The 23,957-nt window shown below is 39.9% G+C and overlaps 1 protein-coding gene and 1 long non-coding RNA gene across 5 annotated transcripts in view; one reads left to right on the top strand and one right to left on the bottom strand.

Moving 5' to 3' along the window:
* crybg1a (crystallin beta-gamma domain containing 1a) overlaps nt 1-23,751 on the top strand; it is a 41,033-nt gene extending 17,282 nt beyond the window's left edge. Inside the window, exons 3-23 of one of the 3 annotated variants that reach the window (XM_037072510.1) lie at nt 1,800-3,172; nt 5,132-6,258; nt 6,987-12,187; nt 13,399-13,437; nt 13,551-13,669; nt 13,974-14,151; nt 15,071-15,210; nt 15,607-15,733; nt 15,825-15,860; nt 17,127-17,287; nt 17,431-17,557; nt 17,814-17,959; nt 19,096-19,222; nt 19,429-19,458; nt 19,563-19,675; nt 19,931-20,063; nt 20,153-20,292; nt 20,565-20,688; nt 20,872-21,030; nt 22,325-22,487; nt 22,764-23,751. In XM_037072510.1, coding sequence (XP_036928405.1) covers nt 1,800-3,172; nt 5,132-6,258; nt 6,987-12,187; nt 13,399-13,437; nt 13,551-13,669; nt 13,974-14,151; nt 15,071-15,210; nt 15,607-15,733; nt 15,825-15,860; nt 17,127-17,287; nt 17,431-17,557; nt 17,814-17,959; nt 19,096-19,222; nt 19,429-19,458; nt 19,563-19,675; nt 19,931-20,063; nt 20,153-20,292; nt 20,565-20,688; nt 20,872-21,030; nt 22,325-22,487; nt 22,764-22,852 — 9,852 coding nt within the window. In that variant the 3' untranslated portion in view covers nt 22,853-23,751. Of the gene's footprint in view, nt 1-1,799; nt 3,173-5,131; nt 6,259-6,986; nt 12,188-13,398; nt 13,438-13,550; nt 13,670-13,973; nt 14,152-15,070; nt 15,211-15,606; nt 15,734-15,824; nt 15,861-17,126; nt 17,288-17,430; nt 17,558-17,813; nt 17,960-19,095; nt 19,223-19,428; nt 19,459-19,562; nt 19,676-19,864; nt 20,064-20,152; nt 20,293-20,564; nt 20,689-20,871; nt 21,031-22,324; nt 22,488-22,763 lie in introns of those variants that run through there. The other 2 variants (XM_037072511.1, XM_037072512.1) reach the window with 2 other exon arrangements.
* LOC119005085 lies at nt 2,168-5,110 on the bottom strand. Of its 2 annotated transcripts, none has more exons than XR_005070378.1 (3): nt 4,364-5,110; nt 2,803-2,981; nt 2,168-2,303 (listed from the first exon to the last, which is right to left on the bottom strand). It is a non-coding gene; the product is annotated as an uncharacterized LOC119005085 (long non-coding RNA). The 2 variants fall into 2 exon arrangements; XR_005070377.1 differs by lacking the exon at nt 2,168-2,303 and adding an exon at nt 2,572-2,713.
* Nucleotides 23,752-23,957: the final 206 nt, after the last annotated feature.

The raw sequence follows: 23,957 nt of genomic DNA, 5'->3' as shown, positions 1-23,957 counted from the left end.
AGACCTTCAGAGCAGTTAAGATAAATGTAAAATGCTCGTTTGTTTACAAACTTACACTGCACTAGACTGTAGCCCCTTTTAACCTTTTCACTGTGGTAGGTATGCTATAGATAGGTTTAACATATACATATAGAATTGTTCTTAAATAAAAGCCTAGCAGATAACAGTTGTCCTATTGATTTGCCTGGCTTTAGAGTGAGGAAGGGTGGGGTTTTATCTACCAGTTCTATCTGCACCCTTTCAGTTCCACTGGATTGTGAATTCATTCCTTGTTTGCCATGTGAACCATCTTTCACAATCATGTTTTTACACTGTGGCTGTGATGCAAATGGCCAAGCCCTCAAGTCAGACACTTACTTAAGAGCTGGGAAACCTAACTGTAGACACACACTAGGCATACAGCCAGTCCTGCTTGACTGCTTATAAGAGAGGATTTCATTTTCTATGCAGTCGGCTAAAGAAGTACGAAACTGCCTTTAATATTTAACTCTGCGAGTACTTTGTACTTACCACTTTAAGGATCATCATGCTTACCATTCTAAAAGATGTACATTTGCTATGATATTGCTACTTTTGCAATCCAAGCATTAATTTGATACAGAAAATAGATCAGACTACAGGAAGTCAAAATGGTATGTAACTGTTGCTTTGTACACTATGGTCTGTAACTGTTGTGTTTTATGCTGTGGTACCTCTTGTCCTAACATGTACTCTTTATACAGTGACTACAGTTAGGCAGTTTGAAAGATGTGTTTTGTATTGGCTTGGTGTTTTCCTGTGTCAGGCTCTAATATAAGTCCTGTTAATAAGTGTTATGGCCGCGCTAAAATGTGGCGTTTAGCTAACTGCCCTGACATTAAGAAGTCTTTGCTGTTATTCACTGTACCTTATGTTAATACATATATACTCCTAGTTGATTATTGGGCTCTTTTTGGGCCTAAAGCTGTCATGTTTGACTTCTTTACTCTGTTGTTCATGCACAGTTAGCAGCTGGTCTGGGTGACCTTTGAGCTGAACATCAAAGAAGTTTTATGTCTGTCTACTGTCTAGTTAGTTATTAGTCATAGCCTGATTGTTTTACCAGTGTGTTGTTGTTTGCAACAGGTTGTCTACATTTAACCAGTTAGATTGGTTTAGTTTTCAGCTATGTTAAAGTTCCTGAGGAGACTTAGTAACTCATAACTGTTTTAATAGGCATTATCCAATATAATGTTTGCCTCAATATAACAATGGAGACCATCTGCAGTTCTGTATGATTCCTCCAGCTACTCTTAACAACTGTCACTGTGTCAGTTTCTGAGTGCGACACGGTTTTTGCTACATTGCCTTGCCTTTTTATGTCACTGTTCTCTCTCCAGGAACTGAATGCAGTCCTTGAACTGTTCTGCATGTGTTTTCCATTGCTGATTAGTTTGTTTATTCCTAGATCTTCTTTAAATATTTTCTGAACTTACACATATCATGCTTGTCCCTGTTCCAAAATGTTATGCTTTCATTTGAGAGGTTAGTTAGTAGTTTAGAGGGCGCAGCTCATTTATTGACTTGACTAAGTTCGATATAGTGTAGCGTAGTGTATAGTGTCCGCCTCTGACCTGGGGATATCAAACAAAAGTGGGGTAATTCACATTTTATCTGCAGATCTTCAAAGGAAATGTATAGTTGTTACATCTGTTGTTCTCGCTTTTAGCTTTCATACATATCTATTGAAGAACACACCTTTTACAGAAATGAGTGTGCCAGCTGCTCTCTCCAACTCAATGTGTATCTTTCTGTCTGCTTCTTGTCTGTCCTCTTTTCAGAATTTGGAGGAAAAGAGGGGAGTCTTTAATCGCATTACCAATTTTTTCAACTCAAAGAAAAAGAAGAGTGGTAGCAGGCGTCATTCAGATGCTTCCACAGATCCAAGTTCCCCAACATCCCCCTCGTCTCCATTTTCACAACAGGAGGATGGGCTTAAGACTCCAACCCCCTCTCTCAATAGCAGAATGGGAGCAGCAGGTGGCGAGAATCTCAGCCAAAGCTCCAGTCGCAGCGCCTCAAGCTCGGCTTCAGTGCTGACATGTGAAGCAGAACTCCCTTTTGCAGACAGCGACAGCAGTGGCAGAAGCAGTGTGAGGCAGGTGCATGTGTGCCGGGTCAGCACAGCCAGTGATGAAAGGCATTCTGGGAACGTGACTCCCACCACTCCTGACCTCGCTACGACCACTCATCCAGTTGTTGATTCAAGCTCAGAGCAAGGCTTTGCAGAGTCAGTTGTGGAGGAAGTAAGCAAGAGGCTGCAGGTCAGTTTGGAAGAAAATAGCCTGAAACACACAGAGGATGGTGCAGATAACCATACCACACTGTCACCATTAAAGATACCACTCTCCAAATCAACCGAGGCCTCTAGGTCACCTAACTTAACCTCGATAAGCTTAGGATCAAAGAAAACGTCAGTGACAGTTGGAGAAAAGGGCCATATCACAGCTCTGAAAGGAATAACTTTAGGCACTCAGTCGTCCAAGTCACACGTCATCGCAACTCAACAGGTAGATAAAGACTCTCCAGTCACACCAGAGGAAGACTCTGGAGCGAGGAGGAGGGCTCGGATATTCTCCTGGGACACTGTAGCTACAGCATTGAAACCCGAGGAAGAGGAAGTGCTCAGAGGTGATTCTCCTGTCCAGCTCCACAAAGCAATATGGGTGGAAACACACATGGGAGAGGAGGATGACTGGGAGAGGGAGGGGGAGAAAGAGAATGATGTAACGAATGAAGAGAAGGAAGGCTTCAGATCCGACTCTCCCCCTGTGCTGGCTGTACCTGTCACAGTAATTCCCGAGGACGACTCAAACACCCAGGAAGCTGCAGAAAGCCCTTCTACCTCCTCAGAGGCTTTGTTGTCCAGTGGCAGCACACCAGAATCAGCCATCTCCTTGGCACTGACTGCAGGGGAGTTCCAGCCGCAGCCAGAGAAGCCTGACACTGGTGGCCTTTCAAAGCTTCAGGAGAAACGCAGATCGGGGGAAACTCGTGTTACGCGCAAGACTGTGAGCTTGCCTTCAAAACACAAGGTTTTTGCCCACAAGGTGTATGTAAGCCCAGAGCCAAGTTTAGACGGGAATGAACCAGCTGGAGAGGAGTATAGCAGAGATTCAACTACAAAGGCTTCAGACACAACTAAAGCAAAACCGTGAGTATCTGTCTATTTTAGTTTTCTGTGGTTACTGTTAAACCGACCCTTTGATCCTGGGAAAATGGAGAGCAAGGGAGGTAAAGAGAGCTAAGCATGCATGCAACCTGAGCCCTGAGTTCCCATGCTCCATTGTAACAGAACAGAACAATACAGGCTTAACACGCACCGAGGCACTGAAATATTCATGTACAGTCCATAGGTGTTTCTATGACGTACAGCAAATTATGCTTGAAAGTCCTAAAAAGTATTTATCACTAAGTAAAAAATAATAGTAATAAAGAAATCAGGATTCATTTTCTTTTTGGGAAGTTTGAATTAGAATTAAGCGCACCTTTGCTATGTTTACCTATTGTGTAGCATCCCTTCCTTGAATAAGTTAGTCATGACAAGTTGGCTGTGCAGCTGTTTGATTTTAGGGTTGCTTGGTAATACTGGCACGTGCCATAGGTATAAAAAAAAAAACCCAAAATAGCTGAAGAGAGATTGATTTACACTTTCAGAACCCCTGAGGGGGGATTTTGTAACATAGCCTAGGTTTTATCACAAAGTAGTTTTAACAGTAGTTTCTCTTCAACATGGCATTGTCTGTCCCATTAAGCTGCGTGCTGCAGTGTTTATTAGTTTCTGTAACTCAGGGAATATAGCTTTAAGAACCTGGCAATAACTTCTACAATATGTGATGGATAGATACATTAAGGTTTATCTTAAACTAAGAGCTTCAAAATAATTTTCATGGTATAGTATCTTGTAACAGGGTGGATGGGGTGTCTCTGTCACAGCCTCTTGACAAATTGGTTCATCACACAAAATGAAATTTTTAAAATAATGTTGCTTTAAGTTTTAGGAACACGGTAAAATTAGGCAAATTGATACAAAGTCATTCCAGTCTCAACAGCAATGAGAGAAGCCATGATCTTTTCTTGGTAATGATAACTTATGCCGACTTGAAAATACGTCAGCAACCAACCTATCTTTCCTTTTCCAAATCTTTTAATCCTTAGCACAGAAATTAGGAGGAAGCAAACCTGGCTAACTGTGATGATATGTCATCACACTAACTCTTTCTGATAAAACAAGTTGGCTAACTATTTGGTAACATTAGCTGACCTAAGATGTGACAGTATGCAATGTTATGTGTCCCTGAATATTATGGCATCAACATAATGTGATTGTGCCTTGTAATGTTACCTTTCAACAAAGAAGGTGTCTTTGGTGATGGCGTTGATGTTATCTGTGTTCTTGGCCTTCTGCACAGCCTAATCTACTCTTCTGATTTCAGAAAAAGCACCTTCCACACAGTCAGGTTAACAAGGAGCAGTTACAGCGGGACCTGTCTTAAGCTTAGGGATCTTTTTGCTTTTCTTTTGATCTTGGATTAAGATAGCACACAGCAAGTTTGTAAGTAATTTAAGTTCAACAGGAAACTAGAAAAATGACAGAGGTCCATTCAGCTTACTCAACTTAAATTGGAGGAAAGAAGAAAAATGGATAGGGGCTCAGGAAGGGGCCATTTGAATTTATACAGCAGTATTGTGCTAGCCATGGGATTGTTAGGGACATAACCCCCATAAAACCACAACTTTTCACACTTTGTGTTAAATATGAGTTCATTAGGAAGCCATGTTAAATGTTTCACCCCTTTTTCCAGTCTTTATCGTAAGCAAAGCTAACCAGCTGCTGACCTTAACTAGGTATTTTCTGTTCAGCTATGAAAGCAGTGTCAATCATGTCATCAACTGAAGGCAGAAAGATACATTATTGTGTTTCATACTGTCAAATTTTTCCTTTACTGAGTCTATTCCTCCTTCCTGTACTATCCAGTGTCCCTTAATTAAATTGTCATACATCTGAGCTTATTCAGGTTACTCTAAAAAACTGTATTTCTGTTAATGTTTCTCTAATGTCTCTCTCTCTCTATCTCTCTCTCTCCCTCCCTACCTCCCTCCCTCCCTTTAGATTGCCAAGCCTCCAAAACAACAATGCAGAACTCAAGGCAAACCTTGAGCCATTTCCAACAACAGATGAGACAACACTCTCTGGTACACATTCTCCTGACCTCCTAGTTAAAGAAAAAACCGAGTCTGAGGCCTCTGACTTTGATGATAACTCTGAAAAATCGGATATGTACAGAGCAAAGTCACAGATGGTAGGGTCTAGGGCAAGAGGCCAAGGCCCGAACAAGGCTACACCTTCTATACAAGGGGTTAAATCAGCATCACAAGGTCGGCATACCACAGTAAGTGGAGCAAAGACCTCATCCTCAGCAGCTGGCAGCAAGGCCAAAAATGTGATAACAAAGGATAAAGCCTCAACAGAGAGCACAAGAGCTGGAACTGCCAGTCATATACCACCACAGAGGGAACGTAGCAATGATAAAACTGGGTCTATGTTACCAACACATATAGACCAAAGCACCAGTGCTACATCAAGTGCATCAGGTTCAAATTCTAAAATCCCCAAAAGGTCAACATCAGAGGTCCATGTGAAATCACAAGAGACCCCAGATAAATCATCACAGACTGATGCCACTGGATCAGTGGTCATTTCCAAAGTGCAGAAACAACCCAGGACCAAAGAATCTTTGAAATCTCCTGTCAGTATAACCAAAGCTGGCAGGAAACCAACGTTTGAAGAGGCCAAGGGGGAGAAAGCTACACCAGGAGACATTTCTCCCATAAAACCAACACTCAAGATGGGAACAAATCATATTAAAGAAAATTCAGATGAGGACAATGTCTCTATAAACCAGGTAAATGGTGTGGTGATAGACAAAGAGGAGAGTAGTATTAAAACAGTGCACCCAACTGACAGGAAGAGCCTGGATGTCAAAAAACAAGGGCACAACATTCTGGAGAACAATGCCTCCATGGCATCAAGTAGTCGGTTACCCATCTCATCTCCGACAAGAAAGAGGAACAATGAGATAACTGAAACAAGTGGCATTAAAAAAATGACATCAAGTCAGGCAGACTCAGATAGACCCAAGACTGTCCAGAAGCAGAATTCAGAGCAGCAAGACCTAACCCCTGACGAGAGGCCTGGCAGTGAGACACCACCCCCACTCTCTGAAAGTCCTAAGAAAGGTAAGGCAGTATGTACACATCTGTTGTATGCCAGACAATACATTAGTCAGTTCCAGTTCTGTCACGCTGTCAATGTAACAAAATCAGATATTGGATACAGTTAACTTCGATGATTAAAATTGTTCGTATGTTAAAGGAATAATTTTGAGTTGAGTAATTATTTGCTTTTTTGTGCGCTGAGAGTTAGTCTGTATGTTCATATCATTCATCTGTTTGTTCAGAATGTAGCTAATAGCTGATTAGCTTAGATTAGCACGAAGACTTTGCGGTGGGAAACAACTAGCCTCGCTTTGTCCAAACATAACAAAATCTGCCTACCAGCACCTTTCAAGCTCACTAATTAACAAGGTATGCCTTCTTTATTTAACCTGTACAACAACTGTACCTATCCAATAAACAGATCTGCATATAACCCCTGCAATACCACAACATGTTGTTTTTAAACTCTTTATGTGTGTAAACAATTGAAATAAAACATGTTACTTAGTTAGTTTTAGAGGTGCTAGTTGGCAGATTTTATTACATTTGGACTGAGCTGAGCCTTTTTCCTCTTGTTTTTATGCTAAGCTAAGTTTACCAGTGTCATACTAACCACATAAATAAAGTGGTATTGATCTTCTTATATAACTGTCCACAACAACACAAACAAGTGTAAAAACTAATTATAATACAAATGATTTGTTATTTTGTTGTTGTTATCTAAAACTGTGTTTGTGTGTTTCCAACAGGAAGCATGCTGTCAACAAGACCAACCAAACACACCTTTAAAAGAAGCATTAGTCACAAAGAGAGTGACACACATAAAGAGTCTGGCTCTCCACTTCCTACCAAGCAAGAGAAACCGGTCTCTTTGAGGCTCTCCAAACAAATTGATAACACCAAACACAATAAAAGTCCAGTGAAGGATTCAGCTGAGCCATCATCATCTATAAGCAAGCTTCCTACAAGGGGTCAGAGAAGCTCCAACAAAATGATATCCAGAAACATCACACCACCTGACTATTCTTCAAACACATCTACATCCAAACAGGAGGACACCAATCAGACCACTAAAACAGAGACAGCTGTTGAGGCACCTGACAGTTTCATAGCAGATCAAGTTAAGGACAGTGCCGGTGATGATAGATTCAAATTCAAGTCTCAGTCTACAGAGGCTGAAGAACACATGATAAAGCTCACAGACAATCAGTCAAGTACAGGTGAATTCAAACCGAAAGTAAAAGGGACAAAAGAGGCGGAGGAGAGCAAAACCAGTCTTACAAATAAAAAGATTTCAAAAACTCAATCAATTCAAAGCAATGATGTCACTGTTACAGAAAAGACCCAAGCAAAAGTTGCACCAGTCACAGGCCCAGGTGCTGAGCTATTGCCCAACAGTGAGGCGATTCTGTCTCTGTCACCAGTTACTGATGTAAATAAGGCTGAGGCTGATAACAACAGAGGACAGGCTGAGACTAAACAACAAACAAGAGATGAGACTCCACCTGAAAATGGATCTCACATTCAAACACAGGAAGAGGAAATGACATTTTCACCAAAGATTTGTTCCATAGATTCTGAACAGAATGACATTTTGGAGACACCTAGAACACCAGATTCAGTTCAAGAGAAAGAGACAGATTCTGCAGGGTTGGATCAGGACACAGTAGCAGCTCATGAGGATGTAACTGATATATCAGCCAAACCTGTTTTGTTTGACGGCATTCATGGTAACTTATTGAACCGCACTGATCAGGAAGTTGTTATGGCAGGTAGAGTTTCCCTTAACAGTGAAAGGCAGCAAAGGGAGTTATTAAAGGATCAGACCACAAATATCGTTCTTGAAAATGATAGATTGCCCGCATTTAGCAGAAATTTAGTAAAGGATTTTGAGGTAGAAGAGAGAAGCAAAGAGGAGGTTGGCAGGAAACCAACAGAGGCTTTGAGCAGACAAACAGAGACTGTGACTGTTTTTGAATCAACCAAGAATGCTGAAAATCAGCTGGACAAAGAGCCTCTTTTACTGGCAGGGGAATTTGAAAGATTGGAGAAAAACGCAAAACCAAATGAAAGGCAGAATGACACAGCAGTGGAAAGTGCTGACTCACAGAACAGTTGCAAAAGGGAGCTCAAGGGTCGAACTATTGAGGATCAAGCAGAGAAAGACATTGCAGAACCACAGAAACCAACACCTCTCTCATCAGAGAAGAGATGTTTACAGCCTGACTCAGAGAAGGAGCCAAGGATGGTAGTTACAGATGTTGTACAAGAGAAGAGGACAGAGACAGAGCAAACAAGAAGTGCATTTCAGCAAAATACAGATGGTGTGGTTGATGCAAAAACGAAATGTGGGGTCCTCTTCAGAGAAAAGTCAGGAAGTATCGATAAGGAAATGGATCCGCAGATGAAGGCCCCAACAGTGAAAAATGAACAGGAAACCAAAGAACCTCTAACCAAAGATGAGAAAGTCAGAGATAATCAATCAAATCAGGACAACAAACACACTGACATTGTAAAGGAGAGTCAAACTCAAGAACCGAAAGCCTTAAGCACTATAACTCAGAGTGCTGAAGGTACAAAGGAAGAGAGTGAAACAAAGGCATCTGGTAAGAATTTACCAAATAAGATTTCAAATGAGACTGCTGAAAATGAAGTTAGTAGCCTGGAGGACCAGACAACCACGTTTTCCAAAGACCAAGATGTGGACAATGAAACAACAGAGGAAAGTGCTCCTGCATCAGCAGAATCCAAATGTCAGAAAGCTAACCTAGAAAAGCAAACAGAGACAGAAAAAGCCCCTGGGAAAACAACAGACAGCAAAGTTATACACATTGATACAACTCAAGTGGGAGACCTAAGTGAAATAAAAACTGCTGAAGAAGAGACTGAAAGAAAGGTTTCATCAGCCATCGATTCATCAATGAAGAATTTGGTGAGTGAGACTACATTTACAAACTCTCAGAGTGAAGTTGGTATCCAGGAAGACCAGAAGTCCAAAACTGTTGTAGATACAGATGAAGATATTACAGAACCAGAGAAAAACAAGTCAATAAGTGGTGGAGGTACTCATGAAGAGAAGGAAACAAAGACATTTGGTAAGAATTTACCAGATGAGATTTCAAATGAGACTGCTGAAACTGAAGTTAGTAGCCTGGGGGACCAGGCAACCATAATTTCCAGAGACCAAGATGAAGATATGAAACAAACTGAGGAAAATGCTTCTACAGAAAAAGCACCAGGGAAGACAATAGACAGCAAAGTTCTACAAATGGATACAACTCAAGAACCAAGTGAAATCAAGAGTGCTGAAGAAGAGATTGAAAGAAAGGATTCATCAATAAAACGAGTGGAGAATGAGACTACACTTACAAAATCTAATAAGGAAGTTTCTATCCAGGAGGACCAGAAGTCTAAAATTGTTGGAGATAAAGATAAAGACATTACAGAACCAGAGAAAAACAAGTCAGTACAATCCCAGCACCCAAATGCTAACCAAGAACATAAACCAAAGACTGAAACAAAAGAATATCTAAAGACAAAAGAAGATACAAAATTACCAGAAAAGACAACTGAAAAAGCTGCTAGAAAAACTAATAAGAAACAGGAAGAGAATGCCATCATCAAAGAGGATGGTAAAGTTGAAAATGAAGTGACAAAGCAGGAGGAACAGCAGATGAAGGCATCAAAGATAGATGCCAAGCAAGAGTCAGGACCAGTTATTTTAGAAGCTGCATCCATCAAAACAAGTGGTGAAGAACAAAAAGACAAGACCACTGTTGTTCCAGATCAAGTCCTTGGTACTGATGCTCAGAAGGATGATAAAGAAGCCAAAGAACTTCTAACCAAAGAAAAGGAAGTCAGGGAACATGAATCAAATCTTAAGAACAAACACACTGATGTTATTAAGGAGAGCGCTAAAAATCAGAGTGCTGAGGGTACTCATGAAGAGAATGAAACAAGGGCATTTGGTAAGAATTTACCAGATGGGATTCCAAATGAGACTGCTGAAACTGAGGTTAGTCACCACAAGGACTGGACGACTGTAGCTGCTAGAGGCCAAGATGAGGACATGAAAACAACAGAGGAAAATGCTTCTACATCAGCAGAATCCAAATGTCAGAAAGCTAAGCTAGAAAAGCAAATTGAGACAGAAAAAGCTCCACAGAAGACACAAGAAGTAAAAATATTACAAACGGATACAACTCAGGGAATAAGTAAAACACAGAGTACTGTGGTTACTAAAGAAAACACTGAAAGTGAATCAGTGAAGATTTCAGTGAATGAGACTGAAATTACCAACTCTAACAGTGAGGTCAGTATCCAGAGAATCCAGAAGTCCATAATCCATGGAGATCAATCTGAGGACATAACAAAACATGAGAAAAACATGTCCAGAATACCCAAATGTGGAAATGCTAACCCTGAACAGGAACCAAGGATTGTAACAAAAGAATCTCTAAAGACAAATGAGGATACCAAATTAGCAGAAGAGACAACTGAAAAAGCTGCTAGAAAGACTAATAAGAAACAGGAACAGCAAACCATCATTAAAGATGATGACAGACAGATGAAGACATCAAAGACAGATGCCAAGCAAGAGTCAGGACCAGTTATTTTAAAAGATGTACCCACAAAAACAAGTGGTGGAAAACAAGAAGTCAAAACCACTGTTGGTCCTGATATAGTACTTAATGCTACTGAAGCTGACAAGAATTATCAAGACACAAAACACAGAACAAAGACAAAAGGTGGTGTCAAACAGGATCTGCAGACCTCAGGAGAGAAAGACATAAACCTCAGTGATCTGCTAAAGCCTACAAAGCCATCACTCATCGACAGTTCATCTCTTTTAGCTACAGTGAAACCATCCACTCCATCTCATTCAAAGAATGAATCCCCATCTAGCTGGTTGGATGTGGAACATCATCAAAAAGAGAAGAAAGAACAGAACAGAAGACTAAATGCCTCAGCCAGTGAGGATGAATCGCTTGAGTCTGATGACTATGATGATTTTATCAGGAGCATTAAGCAAGGCAGCATTCCTTTCTCAGCACCTCCAAAGAGGCATAGCCATAAAAAGTCCCTGTCACCACCTTTTGCCATGCCAGCCATTAAGGAGGACCACTTTGAGAGAACATTTGATCCAGAGCAATTCCAGTTTGGCTTAAGCAAAAAAAGCAAAAGTCTTAGGGATCTTTCTCCAGGTATGGTTATTAAAGAAAAAGCAGCTAAAAGGGAGGGACGGACCATGGAAAAACATGCACAAGATAAAGGCAAGCACACAGCAAGAGACCAGATGAACTCAGCTGATGAGGTGAAAGGGCAAAATGGAGTCAAAGAGGGGATTAATATTGACTCAGGAGAGGAAAATAAACAAAACAATGGAGAAGAGCCTGGGAAGCCAACGTCACGGCTTGGAAGGATGTCCATCCTTTCCAGCTTACTGAGCACTCCTCAGTCCTCCAGGAAGGCCAAAAAGGAAGCTACCTCTGCCTCAAATAGCACACTTTCATCTAACCAACAACAGGACCTGCCCTCAGCTGGAAAAAAGGGAGTTGTTGATTCACCTTTGCCTGGCATTGACACAGATAAGAAGGGTGTGAAAGGTACAGATCAAGGCCCACCTGTGGGTGCTGGTACATGTCCATTGATTGAGTCAGCACCCAGCTCCTCCTCTCCCCCCCGTCTGCCCTCGTTCTCTGAGATAAAGCTGCCTGATCATTTAGAGAAATACCTCAAGACGAACAAAAGAGAATCTGAGGCCTCCCAGGGCTGTACACAGAGGAATAAAACTACACTGAATTCTGAGGGTAGTACTGTGATGGACCACGCCTCAGCAGCAGGAGCAGCTGATGTGGATGTGGGGCTGAAGGGCCCTGCAGGAATACCTCCAGCCAGTAACTACAGCCAACAGACTTCTAGAAATGGACTCTCTACATCTAAGCCCAAGGTTGGATTTTTATATTCAGTTCAATATTTTCTAATTATAAGTAAAGTCTTGAGCATTCTAGAGAAATAATAGCCTAAAGCAGGAAGGGCTCTTGAACAGCTAAGCTTTAACCAATAGATATTCCCTACTTTATTTCCATGGCGATGTGTCTCAGTTTCCTATCCTGTTCTTTTGTTTTGTTGCTGTTGCAACAAAGTCATTTTGCAAGTAAGGACAGGCGAAACAAGGAGTGTGTTCTCAGTCAGGAATTTTGCATGGGAAATCTTTGCCAAGATCAGCCAAGGCTGGACACATTCAGCTATTTGCATCAACGTGTAAATAAAGCAGCACTATGCAAAACATAAAACCTGCTGTAAGACATATGTTTATTTCTTTCCCATTAGACCCTTGGCATCACAAGGCAATTATTTTCGTTTCTTTTAATCAAACTGTGTACTCAGTGACCCTAAATAGGAGTCCTTGTACCCCGGGGAGTAATTGTGCGGTTACTAGAGGGTATGTAAAAAGATTGTAGAGGAACTAATTAGGTAAAATATAAATTACAGTTAGATTTTTAATAAATGTATATATCCACACACTGAATTAGCCTGACACCTGAACACACATGTTGCTCTTTGTGTGTGTACATGAGCGGAGGATTCCTTTTAGTCACCTATAATTAATAGATAAATTGTTAGATATGTAAAAGTAAAGGATAATTCGAGAAACAGCTTAGTGCCTGGATTACCAGGGAATATTTAGCTACAAGTAATGGATAAACGTTTGAAAAATTAAGGTAAGGGCTAAACACTGAATATTTAGCTAAAAGTAATGAATAAACAATTAAAATGGTTTGCTAAAAGCAAAAGATAAAGAAAATATTTAGCTTAGGGTAATGAGTAAACAACTGAAAAAGTGAAGTAAGGGATACACTGAATATTTAGCTAAAAGTTATGGATAAAAGAGAGTAGCAAGAAGATGTAAATGCTAGTATAGGCAGTAGTGTATAAAACTTGTAACAATAATAGCCATTATAATCATCTTAAATACCTTACCTAAATTTAAATGACAACATTTGGAACTAGACTGGTGGGGAAAATAAATATTTCTTATTTCTTCAAATAATTTGGCTCTAAAAAGGCTAAGCATCTATTAGCTCTATTCTTTGGAGGACTGGGGTTTTTATATAGCATAGGTTCAAGTTTATAATCAAAGTACTGCATTTCTTTCAGATACCTGCAGTAAAAGGGTTCCACAAAAGACCTGGAAAGGTATGATTTCAGGTTATTTACTAGTTGTTGTTTGTTTTTTTTACTAATGGTTTGTGTGAATAACACATTGTTTGCTACTACATATCTTATGAAATGTCCATTTCCTCATCCAGATTGTCATACATGAACAAGCGCAGTTTGGAGGGGAAGCGTTTGAGCTCTACTGTGATACAGAGGATGCCACCACAATGATGCTGTCCCCAGTCATCTCAGTTCGAGTCATCAGAGGATGGTGAGGGTCTTTGTGCTAGTCTCAGGCTCCTGCAGATTTAATACGAATACTCATGGTCATAAGTGTAATTCACCAAAACCATAGAGGGTGGGAACATCATTTCATCTTTTTCTGTGATGTCTGCACTTGGCCTTTTTACACCGGCCATGTTTCATGTTTCCATCCTCTCTTTGTCATTACAGGCATCTATCTAACAGAGCCATCTGTTGAGCTGTTTAATTATCCCTGTTAGTTCACCTCAAACTATACTAATGAGAAATGGTTTAGATTTTTGATTTAATCATTTTCTTTTTTTTTCCTTTAGCTGGCTCCTCTATGAAAAACCTGGTTTCCAGGGTCGTATCATTGCCCTTGAGGAAGGTCCTACAGAGCACATAGTGAATGTGTGGGCAGAAGAAGGAAGTCCAACAACATTAAACCAGATGGGTCAGCCTGTACAAACAGCACCAATGGTTATAGGTTCTGTTAGATTAGCAGTCAGGGTAAGTACTGATGCAGGCAATGATTGATTTCAGGTGTCTATCATGCTGCATTCATATAGTTATTGCATTTCCTGTGATTTTCTTTAATTCCTGTGGTCCTGTGTGAATCCTGTGGAACTCTCATTAGGGTTGTCTATTGAATATCAATACTTCTGGGTTCAACAAAATGTTGTTCCCATCAGTTCAGTTATCTAAAACCTCCCATCAAAAGCTTAAACTGATGGCTGAATTATATGCTTTACCCATTACCTTACTTGATAATAGAGCCCGACCAATATATCAATGGGCTGATATTATCATCCGATATTGGCCTATGACAGATATATCGGTACTAGCATACGTATATGTTGTCCAATATACGGTGTTATGAAAACTGTTTTTTTAGAGATTATCATGCAGAAAATTATGCTTGGGGTCATTTATAATGATTACATTCCCAGTACAGTTTATTGTTTCAGTGCACAGGTGTCATTTTATACAATAAAGTGCACTGCAGGGTAGCTGTAGGATGTCATGCCTCAGTTATACATCTTTGTCAGTGTTTGATAACCATATTAATCAGAATTGTCTACTGGCAGATATATCAATATCAGATTATTTTGCTCCCTGATATCAGTATTGGCATCAGCTCTAAAAAAAAAAAAGAGTTAGAGTCAGCTCAACCTGACAAAATACTGGATATAAATTGTTTAGGTAGAAGTTTCTATGTGGTTGCTTGTGTTTTATCAGTATGTAACATTTAATCTAGATTGTGTCTCTTTTACTAAATGAAAAAAGAGTGTAGTACTTTTGATAATATTCAAATTAAAGCATTACTAAATATTGTGTTAGTGTGATGCAATCGTCTAATGATAGCCTTCACCATCTGTAAATATTCAAATTAAAATCTTCTCACACATTTTTATTTTGTGCTTTATAGGACTATAGCATGCCCCGAATTGACCTGTTTGCAGAGGTGAATGGGTTGGGGAGGATGTCATCTTACTGCGATGACACAGTAGAGATTGGCTCCTATGCGATGCCACAGACCACTGGCTCAATTAAGGTCCATTCTGGAGTGTAAGTTCAGCTGACACTGAAAGCCAACAGCTCTTCTGTGATACTCATTTAAAGCAAAGTGACATATTTCACAGTCATGTTGGTGGGAAACCACCAGAGTCTGTATACAGCATTCAGATCTATCTTGGTAGGAATGCTTGCTGCTGGCTAGAGCCTGTGGCAGACGTAGTTTTATCTACTGCTGATTATTGATGGTTAGCACTTACATTTTTCAACTGGAATGTTGTAGATCTTGGAAGTAATATATTTTGTCACCTCATTTATGTGACAGCTTAAAACAGGGTTACCCTTTCAAGGTACTGTAAAGATGTCACTCAATGGTTATTACTCTGTCATGTGTCAATTTTCTTCCTTCCCTTTTTTTCACTTTCTCTCACATGCCGTGTCTGTCTGTAGCTGGCTGGTGTACACTGATCCAGGGTTTGGAGGTTTAGTAGGAGTGCTGGAGGTGGGAGAGTATCCCTGCCCAGAGTCTTGGGGTTTCCCTCAGCCCTTCATTGGGTCTCTGCGACCCCTCCGAATGGTACAGTGCATTGAATATGGATATATATTTGCGCAATAATGTCATTTCCTCACTTATATTGCTCTGACAAATGTGCTTCTCTTTATTATAGGGAGCAATAAGGGTGGAGCATCCTAATGACTTCCAGGTGAGTTCTGTATTAAATTACATGTGTTGCTTCTATCAATGTCAGCTGTTTAGAATATATTGCAAATGATAGCTGAGGAGATGACAAAGATGGCTGAGGATATTGAGCGATTTAGCTGAAGCATGTTAACTGATATGATTCATTATGTTGATGGCTTTGCTTATAGTCACATTGGTTTGGGAAAAATTACAACTTTCTTAGGCATTTGTCTTCCCACAGCTTAGACTTTGAGTTGAATATTTATAGATTTAGAGAAATTTAAGAGTCATACCATCTAATATTGAAAATAAGACATTATTTTGTGAAGGTCTCAGGTGTTACAGTAGTGAAGATGTGATGTGACCACCTCTAAAAGTTTTTGTTGTAGGGGAACTGATATTTTATGTTTTTATAGCTAATAAAGCAGTTCTGATTATGTAAACTAGTATGGGGGAACATAATGATCAGATTTCTGGTTGAGCAGGCAGAACTGGAGTTTCATTGATTAGTCAGTCAAAAGCAACTTAACTGAATTAACAATCCATCATTGTAGTACTTTTTTCAAGCAAAATATCAGACATTTTCTGGTTTTCAGTATCTCAGCTTTTCTTTGACAGTTAAATGAATATCATTATATTTAGGACTAAACAAGCAAATTGAGGAAATCACTGTTACTTTGGATACATTGTAAATTACTTTATAATGAACAACAAGTAACAAGGTGATGCACATTTATCTTGTAAATTACGCAGATACATTTACATTTATACAGACTATGAATTGGTGACTGATTTTCCTTTTTTCACCTAAATGTTCCTGGAATTACAGTAATGGTAAATATGGACCATGGGGGATAAAGTGGGAACTAAGTCCATTCTACACACTCTGGTATGTCTCCACTCTATCTGAAATGGGATCAGATGAATAATTCATGCGAGGAAGAGTCACTGTTGTTTGTATTTGCGTGACTCTGCTTTTTGAGCGAAAAATGCCAGAAATTAAAAAAAGAAATAGACATTTATCGGGCGATAAATGTCCTAGATACAACAAAGACAAAGCTCAAAGTTCCAGGATAAGACAGCATATGAGATATGTCAATTTATTTTGTATACTGCATTGCACTGTTATTGGTGGAATGTCAGTCCATAGACACGAGTGGGCCAAAAACACATAGAGGCATAAACTCTACACACACACACACACACACACACACACACACACACACATAATGTCTGTGTTTACAACTGAGGCTCATCTTTAACTCCTTCCTTCCCTTCTGTCATTCAGGCCTTAGTATTTGAGAAGCCCAGCTTTAAGGGAGAGTGCATAGAGGTCAACAGTGACATGTACAACTTGCAAGAAGAACCAGAGGAGGAAAAAACAGATGAGAAGCAGGAGAACAAGAAGACATTGTCTGCAGTGGGGTCTATAAAGATCCTTGGTGGTCTGTGAGTATCATTTTGAGTCAATAAATCAGCCATCATCGTTAACCAAAGATTATCTGCCAATCACGTTTGTTTCACAGGAATCAAATGCGATTTCATTGAATAAAATCAAATTTTTAGTCATATTTCATTGTTTTGCATTGTAGCTGGGTCGGCTATCAAGAGGTAGACTTTGAAGGGCAGCAGTACATCCTGGAGGAGGGGGAGTATCCTCACTGCAGTGACTGGGGAGGATCAGATGAAGGGCTCCTGTCACTTCGACCTGTGTGCACAGTAAATATCAGCCTTATATTACTGACACAGATTTCTTGTCTGATCTTGTTTCCATTTTTGGAGCTCAGCATGAATTGCTGTGTTTTTTCTGAGCTCCACCTTTAACATTCATTTAAGCTCTGCCCCTTGTGATTCTAAATTAACTACAAACATAAAAGGCTTAACATTTCTGTGTTTTTATTTCCTGGACAGTTAGGATTTAAAATAAGAACCGTTTCACCTTCTAATTATTTCACTGTCTTTTCATATTCTCAAGGACTTCCTGTCCCCCCATGTTAAATTGTTCAGTGAGCGGAACTTTGACACACTGGGGCTCAGTGTGGACTTGTTGGGTCCTGTCATCAACATGGAGGACGTCGGTTATGGTGTCAAAACTCAGTCCATCAATGTCATGAGTGGAGTGTAAGTCAAACAGTTCATGTATGAAAGATAAGTTATACCTCTCTGCATTAAGATTAATAATGAAGGACAGAAACATTTTAACTGTGTGTTGTCCACACCCTTATAGTGTTTCTAAGGGCGTGTGCCTCTCACCTTCCAGACATGACAAAAAGTTCTGTCAGTGCACACGAGAACATACACACACGTCTGTGATAGCCCATACATATAGCCTCAGAGAAAACCATCATGTACAATCTAGTGTGACGGATCACTTGGGTAATTAATATGTCAGGTTTGACTAAGGATGAACAAACTTGTCTCTTGAGGGCAGGGATTTGGATTGATGATGCTTATAACAAGAATGAGACTTGGGTTAATATTTCAATACTGCACAGTTTATGAAGTTAAAGTAAAGTACCTAATTGTTTACAAAAAGTTTCATGTTTTAGACACATTTTTTATCTGAAATGATACCCAGAAAATGTGACATACATTTCTCAGTCAGCAGATTTTTGCACATGTGAGCTGAGTGAATTTGTTTCATCTCCATCAGGAGCTTTGTGTAATGTCACTGTTTACCTTACACCTGCCTCGCCTGCTGAATTGTTTTACAACCGTCAAAGAAGCACAGATGTTCTCTTTTTATGATAGTTCACATGTCAACACTGTGATTTCATTCAGATTCTTAAGGTAAACTGTGATCAGACAGCTCTACCTGTGCAAAGACAACATATCATCAATGTTTTGATTTCTGTAAATAGATGCTCATTGTGAATCTGATGCAGCAACAATGTTTTAAACAAGTTTGGACAATAGAAACAAAAAAACCATTCCACAGGTAAACAGATTTACTGGTACCAGGTGATAGTATTACTGATTGTATCATGAGAGGCATCCAAAAGAGGATTCCGTCACAAACAAGGATTGGGCAAGGTTCAGAACTTTGTCCAACAAATGATTGTATATAGGATACTACTGTATGGGCTCAAGAGCACTTTGTAAAACTGACAGTTGTATTTAGAAAAACGCTATATATTTGAAAATCATTGCTTTCTGTTTTTAGTTACGATTTACAGAGCACACCAACTTTTTTGGAGAATTGGGGTTTTAAATGAGATTTAATGAATGGCTCTGTCGTGTTTTCTTGTCCTCGGCAGGTGGGTGGCCTTCGAGAAGCCTGGATTCAGTGGCGAGCTCTACATCCTGGAGAAAGGCCTATATGGAAGCCCCGAGGATTGGGGTGCCCCAAACTTCAAGATCTCATCCATACAGCCAGTCTTCCATGTATGAAATGATTAACAGAATGTAGCCCAGCAGATTCTTTAACATGGGTTGTTCTAAATAAAATGTGTCTTTAGCTGTGATGTGTGAAGTAAATCTAATCTCTGATGTAAAGTTTAACCTTTTAAGATAAACCCTAGCAACTGTCAACCGTTTGTTTGTATGAGTGCACAGTTGACGTTAATCCCTCCCTCCTGTTCGTTCCATAGGACACACTGATGGGAACAACAAAATTTAAGGTATGAGCCATTAATTCAAGGTTTTATTTGACCCATTTTTCCTCCACCACCCTGGCTGTCTGTTCTTGCTAGACCACTAAGTTTTGTTGGTATATATGTTTCAGGTGCAGCTGTATTCTGAGCCAGAGTTCCAGGGAAGGCTGGTGGCTCTGGAGGACAGCGTAGCAGCTTTGGATGAGGACTTCAGACCCAGGTCCTGTAAGGTGCTGGCTGGCAGGTAGGCACATCTGGTGAGATAGCTAGTTGATTTACTTGTTTAAATTCCACATGTATCTCTGACTTGGATACATTTGATATCCCTCAGTGTTAATAAGACCTTTTAGGAACACACTGAATGAACTCAGCCACACCAAATTGGAGGAATTGCTATGGAGTTGAATCTCATTAAAGTCATGATTTCATTAAGGAAAAAGAGTTGAGGGCAAAACTGAAGAGCAGTATGACACCAATAACATGTGTCTCTGTGTGTCAGCTGGGTTGCATATGAAGGAGCCCAGTTCACTGAGAACATGTATTTGCTGGAGAAGGGAGAATACCCCAACACAGAGGCCATGGGCTTCCTGTCCTCAGACACTAAAGTCTGCTCCATACAGACTGTTGGACATGTAAGTATTGTCCTTTCAGATGGCCACTCACTGTTGGTTTTTGTAGATGAGCCTGATGATAAATGAACCTCCCTGGTCTTCTTGTTCAGGAGTTCTCTCTGCCATCCATCGTGCTGTTCAGTAAGGTGGGCTGCAGAGGTCGCAGAGTGGTGTTGAGAAATGGAGCCGTGAACCTGCTGCAGACAGGCCTCGACGCACGCGTACGCTCCCTGGTGGTGGAGGGAGGAATGTATGTCACAAGTTGTCAATTTTCACTGTCATGTTTTGGTACCTTTTAAAGGCACAGTTCCTAATCTGAATGTAAACATATACATATGCGCGTAACTAACAATCCAAACACTGGTTTTAAAAACCTGCTGTTAAACTCAGTGAGACTTACAGCGTGAGAATGCAAAATGGTTTGATAGAAAAACATCTGGATCTAAATGGTCCTTTTTGTCCTTTTTTAGCTCAATTATATAGATATGTCAAAATTGTAACTGTAACTTGTCTTCTCCCCAGGTGGGTGTTGTATGAAGGTAGTAACTACTGTGGTCGACAGCTGCTTCTCCAGCCACTTCATGTGGCTGATTTGTGTCAGTTCAGCGGCTGGCAGCGAATAGGATCCCTACGTCCATTACTGCAGGTACGGAAGGATCAATATGGGCCCGTTAAAGAATTGGTGTATGACTTCAAATTGGTCTCATACTTAGGGCGCCACTTAGCTCAGTGGGTAAAGCAGGCGTCCCATGTCCGTGCTGCAGCGGCCTTGGGTTTGTATTCATGAATCAAATCTAACTATGTTGTCTTGTGGTTTTTCCTCTAACAGAAGCAGATGTACTTCCGTCTGCGTAACCGGGAGACGGGATGTATGATGTCCCTGACAGGAACTTTAGATGACATCAAGCTCATGAGGGTTCAGGCTGTGGAGGAGACAGGGGGCGTTGAGCAGATCTGGCTCTATCGGGATGGACAGCTTACCTGCAAGGTACAGCATTATATCAGCAGCACTGCTAATACATCATCTACTCACCCACAAAACTATAAACTCTACTGAAGCTCATAAGGAAAACAGAAAGAGATACATTTAACTCAGAATTATTTAAAAGAACAGAGCCTTCTTTGTCACGCTCAAAAAATGCCAACTATGGCCATAAAACTTCAAGCAGCAACTACGGTGAAATCTGTAGTTTTAATTTACAGAAACTTGTGGTATAGGATTAAAGTCAAATAATCACCTTATTATCTTCAGTATTTTGCATTTACAGTCTTCAATCTTATGGTTGCACAATCATCTTCCTAGTGCTGCACAATGTGTCATTTGAGCATAGATATTACTATGTGTGCATGCACAGTTGTCACATTGAAGGTCATGCAACGTCTATATCTATGTCAGTGTCATTTTTCCTGACTAATCCAGGGGAACCTGGATAGATAAGAGTTTGTAGCTTGTGAGTGACATGCAGACTGTGCATGCAGATTGAACCACCATTTACAATTATTCTTTGTCATTTTATCAACAAAGCAGGGTCTTCTTTGGTTGTTTGTAAAGTGCAGTAGTAGAATAATTAATTATTTCCAAATAGAGCTATTCAGTAAAGTTATTCTGGTGGAAATTCATATAATTTTTCATATCTTAATCTGTATTGCAGAAAACCAAAATATCACATTGTCATTTTTTTATTATATTGATGTCTTTGAATTGCTTCTTATGTCCAACTCACAGTCCAAATACCTATTTACTATTTACTATTATAAATGACATAGAAAAGCAGCAAATCTTCACATTTAAGAAGCTTGAACCAGCAAGTATTTGATTGTTTTGCTTGACTGAAATGATTAATAGATTTAAAAAAATATTATTTGCCCCTTATTTTCTTTTGATCAATTAAACGTGCTTGATAGTTGTTTCAATCATCGCTGTAGTGAAAAGTTAGCTAGCTGTGTTCATGTTGGTCAAAAGCAGGAAAGAGCGTCATGCTTTCTTTGTCATTTACAGACTGAACAAACAATTGATTAGTCTTTAATTAATTAACAGAATAGTTGCAGGCCTAATCAGAGGTACCCTATGAGAGTTTTGTAGTTTATTTTGTCTTTTGCTGTTACAAAATTGACCAACGAGAGAATGTTTTTTTTAATTTCTCAACTTTTCTTAGTAGTCTATGACAACCAGTTTAGTGTGATATAATGCTAATCAAACTGGATTTTAAGCAACAAATAAAATGAAGCAATACTAACTAATGTATCTTCATCCTCATTTATCATGTCCTCTGTGTCTCCAGCTGGTGGAGGACTGTAGCTTGCAGACTTCAGGCAGTGTGGTGATGGCAGGCAGCAGGCTTTGTGTTGCTCCAGAACAAGGCCCAAGCAACCTGCTGTGGAGCATCACCCCAGACGGCCTGGTGTGCTGCCACCTCAAACCTGACCTGGTCCTGGAGGTCAAAGGTCAGATAGCATTTTCTCAACTTCAAACATAACCTTGGCAAGTTTTATATAATAAATGAAGAAGGTTCAACTACCCTGAGCAGTAAAACGCTGCCTTATTGACATTCAGTCCTAATCCTATGGCTCCATCTCCTGGTGTACTAAGGAGGTGCAATGATTACAAATATCAGACTGGCTAGCCAAAGCAATCATATAGTTCTGTTTTGTCCTTGGTAATCTCTTTTTTACTGAGTCTAAACATATTTTACAGTAAGAAACACTGTCTTTGCATCCTAGGTGGTCATCAGTATGACAAGAACCAGGTGATCCTCAACACATTTGATGAGAGAAAACTGAACCAAAGGTGGACTGTGGAGATTCTGTGATCTGAAGAGTATGTCCATGTATGTCCAGAGAAGCTCTTCTGGGGTCCTCGTAACCCTCTACGGTAGCTCTGTCAGACCAGTGAGCCTGTGATTCCGGTCCTCACCAGAGAGATGTGATCAGTATGAGGGCTTTACAGCAACACTGCGCTCTTATGTATCATTTTACTATAGTAACCAAACTTATAATATGCACTCACAGTGTGCAGTGTCTTTTTGTTTTAGAAAGAACAAGAGGTGCTAAAATGTTGCCTATTTGTTACAAAAGTCCCTGCAGCCCTGTGGATGTTTTCACTGCATGGACTGAGAACTCAGCCCTGTTTCAATGCTGCACACCGCTTCTAATTTCATGGTACTGCATTCTACTGCATTCCTGCATTTCTGATCATAATGGTGGAAAATTTGAATGTATATTGTTTGTTGACAGTGGCAGTGCCTACATACACTCCAGTGATCTCTGTATATGTTTTTTCCATCTATTGTAAAGTTTTGATATCTTTCAAAAATTTTACACAAGCTGTACTTTACTGCAGTAGGTTGTACAGACGCATCAAGTGTGTACATTTGAAATTTCAAAGCAGAACTGCACTCACAGGTCTGCTCTCTGTTGTAAATATTTAAATGTAAAAGACACATCTGTTACACATGAAAACAAAAATGTGATTTTCTTTCCTGCCCTTTTTTTAGAAAATAAAAAACCTGTTCTTAAGTTTTTATATAGCTGTTCTTTTGAAAGTTTTCTAAGAGTAATTTCTCTGACAGTCAAGTGACTCACACAAACTAATTCTGTATGATCGACTGGGGAATATAAATACATGTTCATAATTAGATGTTTGGCACAAAATGTCATGTTTGCCAACCCCATTGTAAAATTAAACAAACTCTAATCACAGTCGCTGCAACCAGGCCTGCCCAGGCATCCAAGTGTGTATGCTTTCATGTGCACACAATCTCACAAACACCTGACTTCCATGGCAAATGTCAGCTTTTAAGAGTGGACACAGAGCTGTGAACTGATACAGCTTAAAATGGAAGACTCCTTTTATGCACCACTTGTTATTTCTGCCTCAGCGCCAAGGCAGCACATTTTTAAATGTTTTTATTTTCT

This window comes from Acanthopagrus latus, chromosome 16, assembly GCF_904848185.1.
Source record: "Acanthopagrus latus isolate v.2019 chromosome 16, fAcaLat1.1, whole genome shotgun sequence".
Taxonomy (NCBI): domain Eukaryota; kingdom Metazoa; phylum Chordata; class Actinopteri; order Spariformes; family Sparidae; genus Acanthopagrus; species Acanthopagrus latus.
Note: the sequence above shows the minus strand (reverse complement) of the source record. Positions and strands in the feature narration are given on the sequence as shown.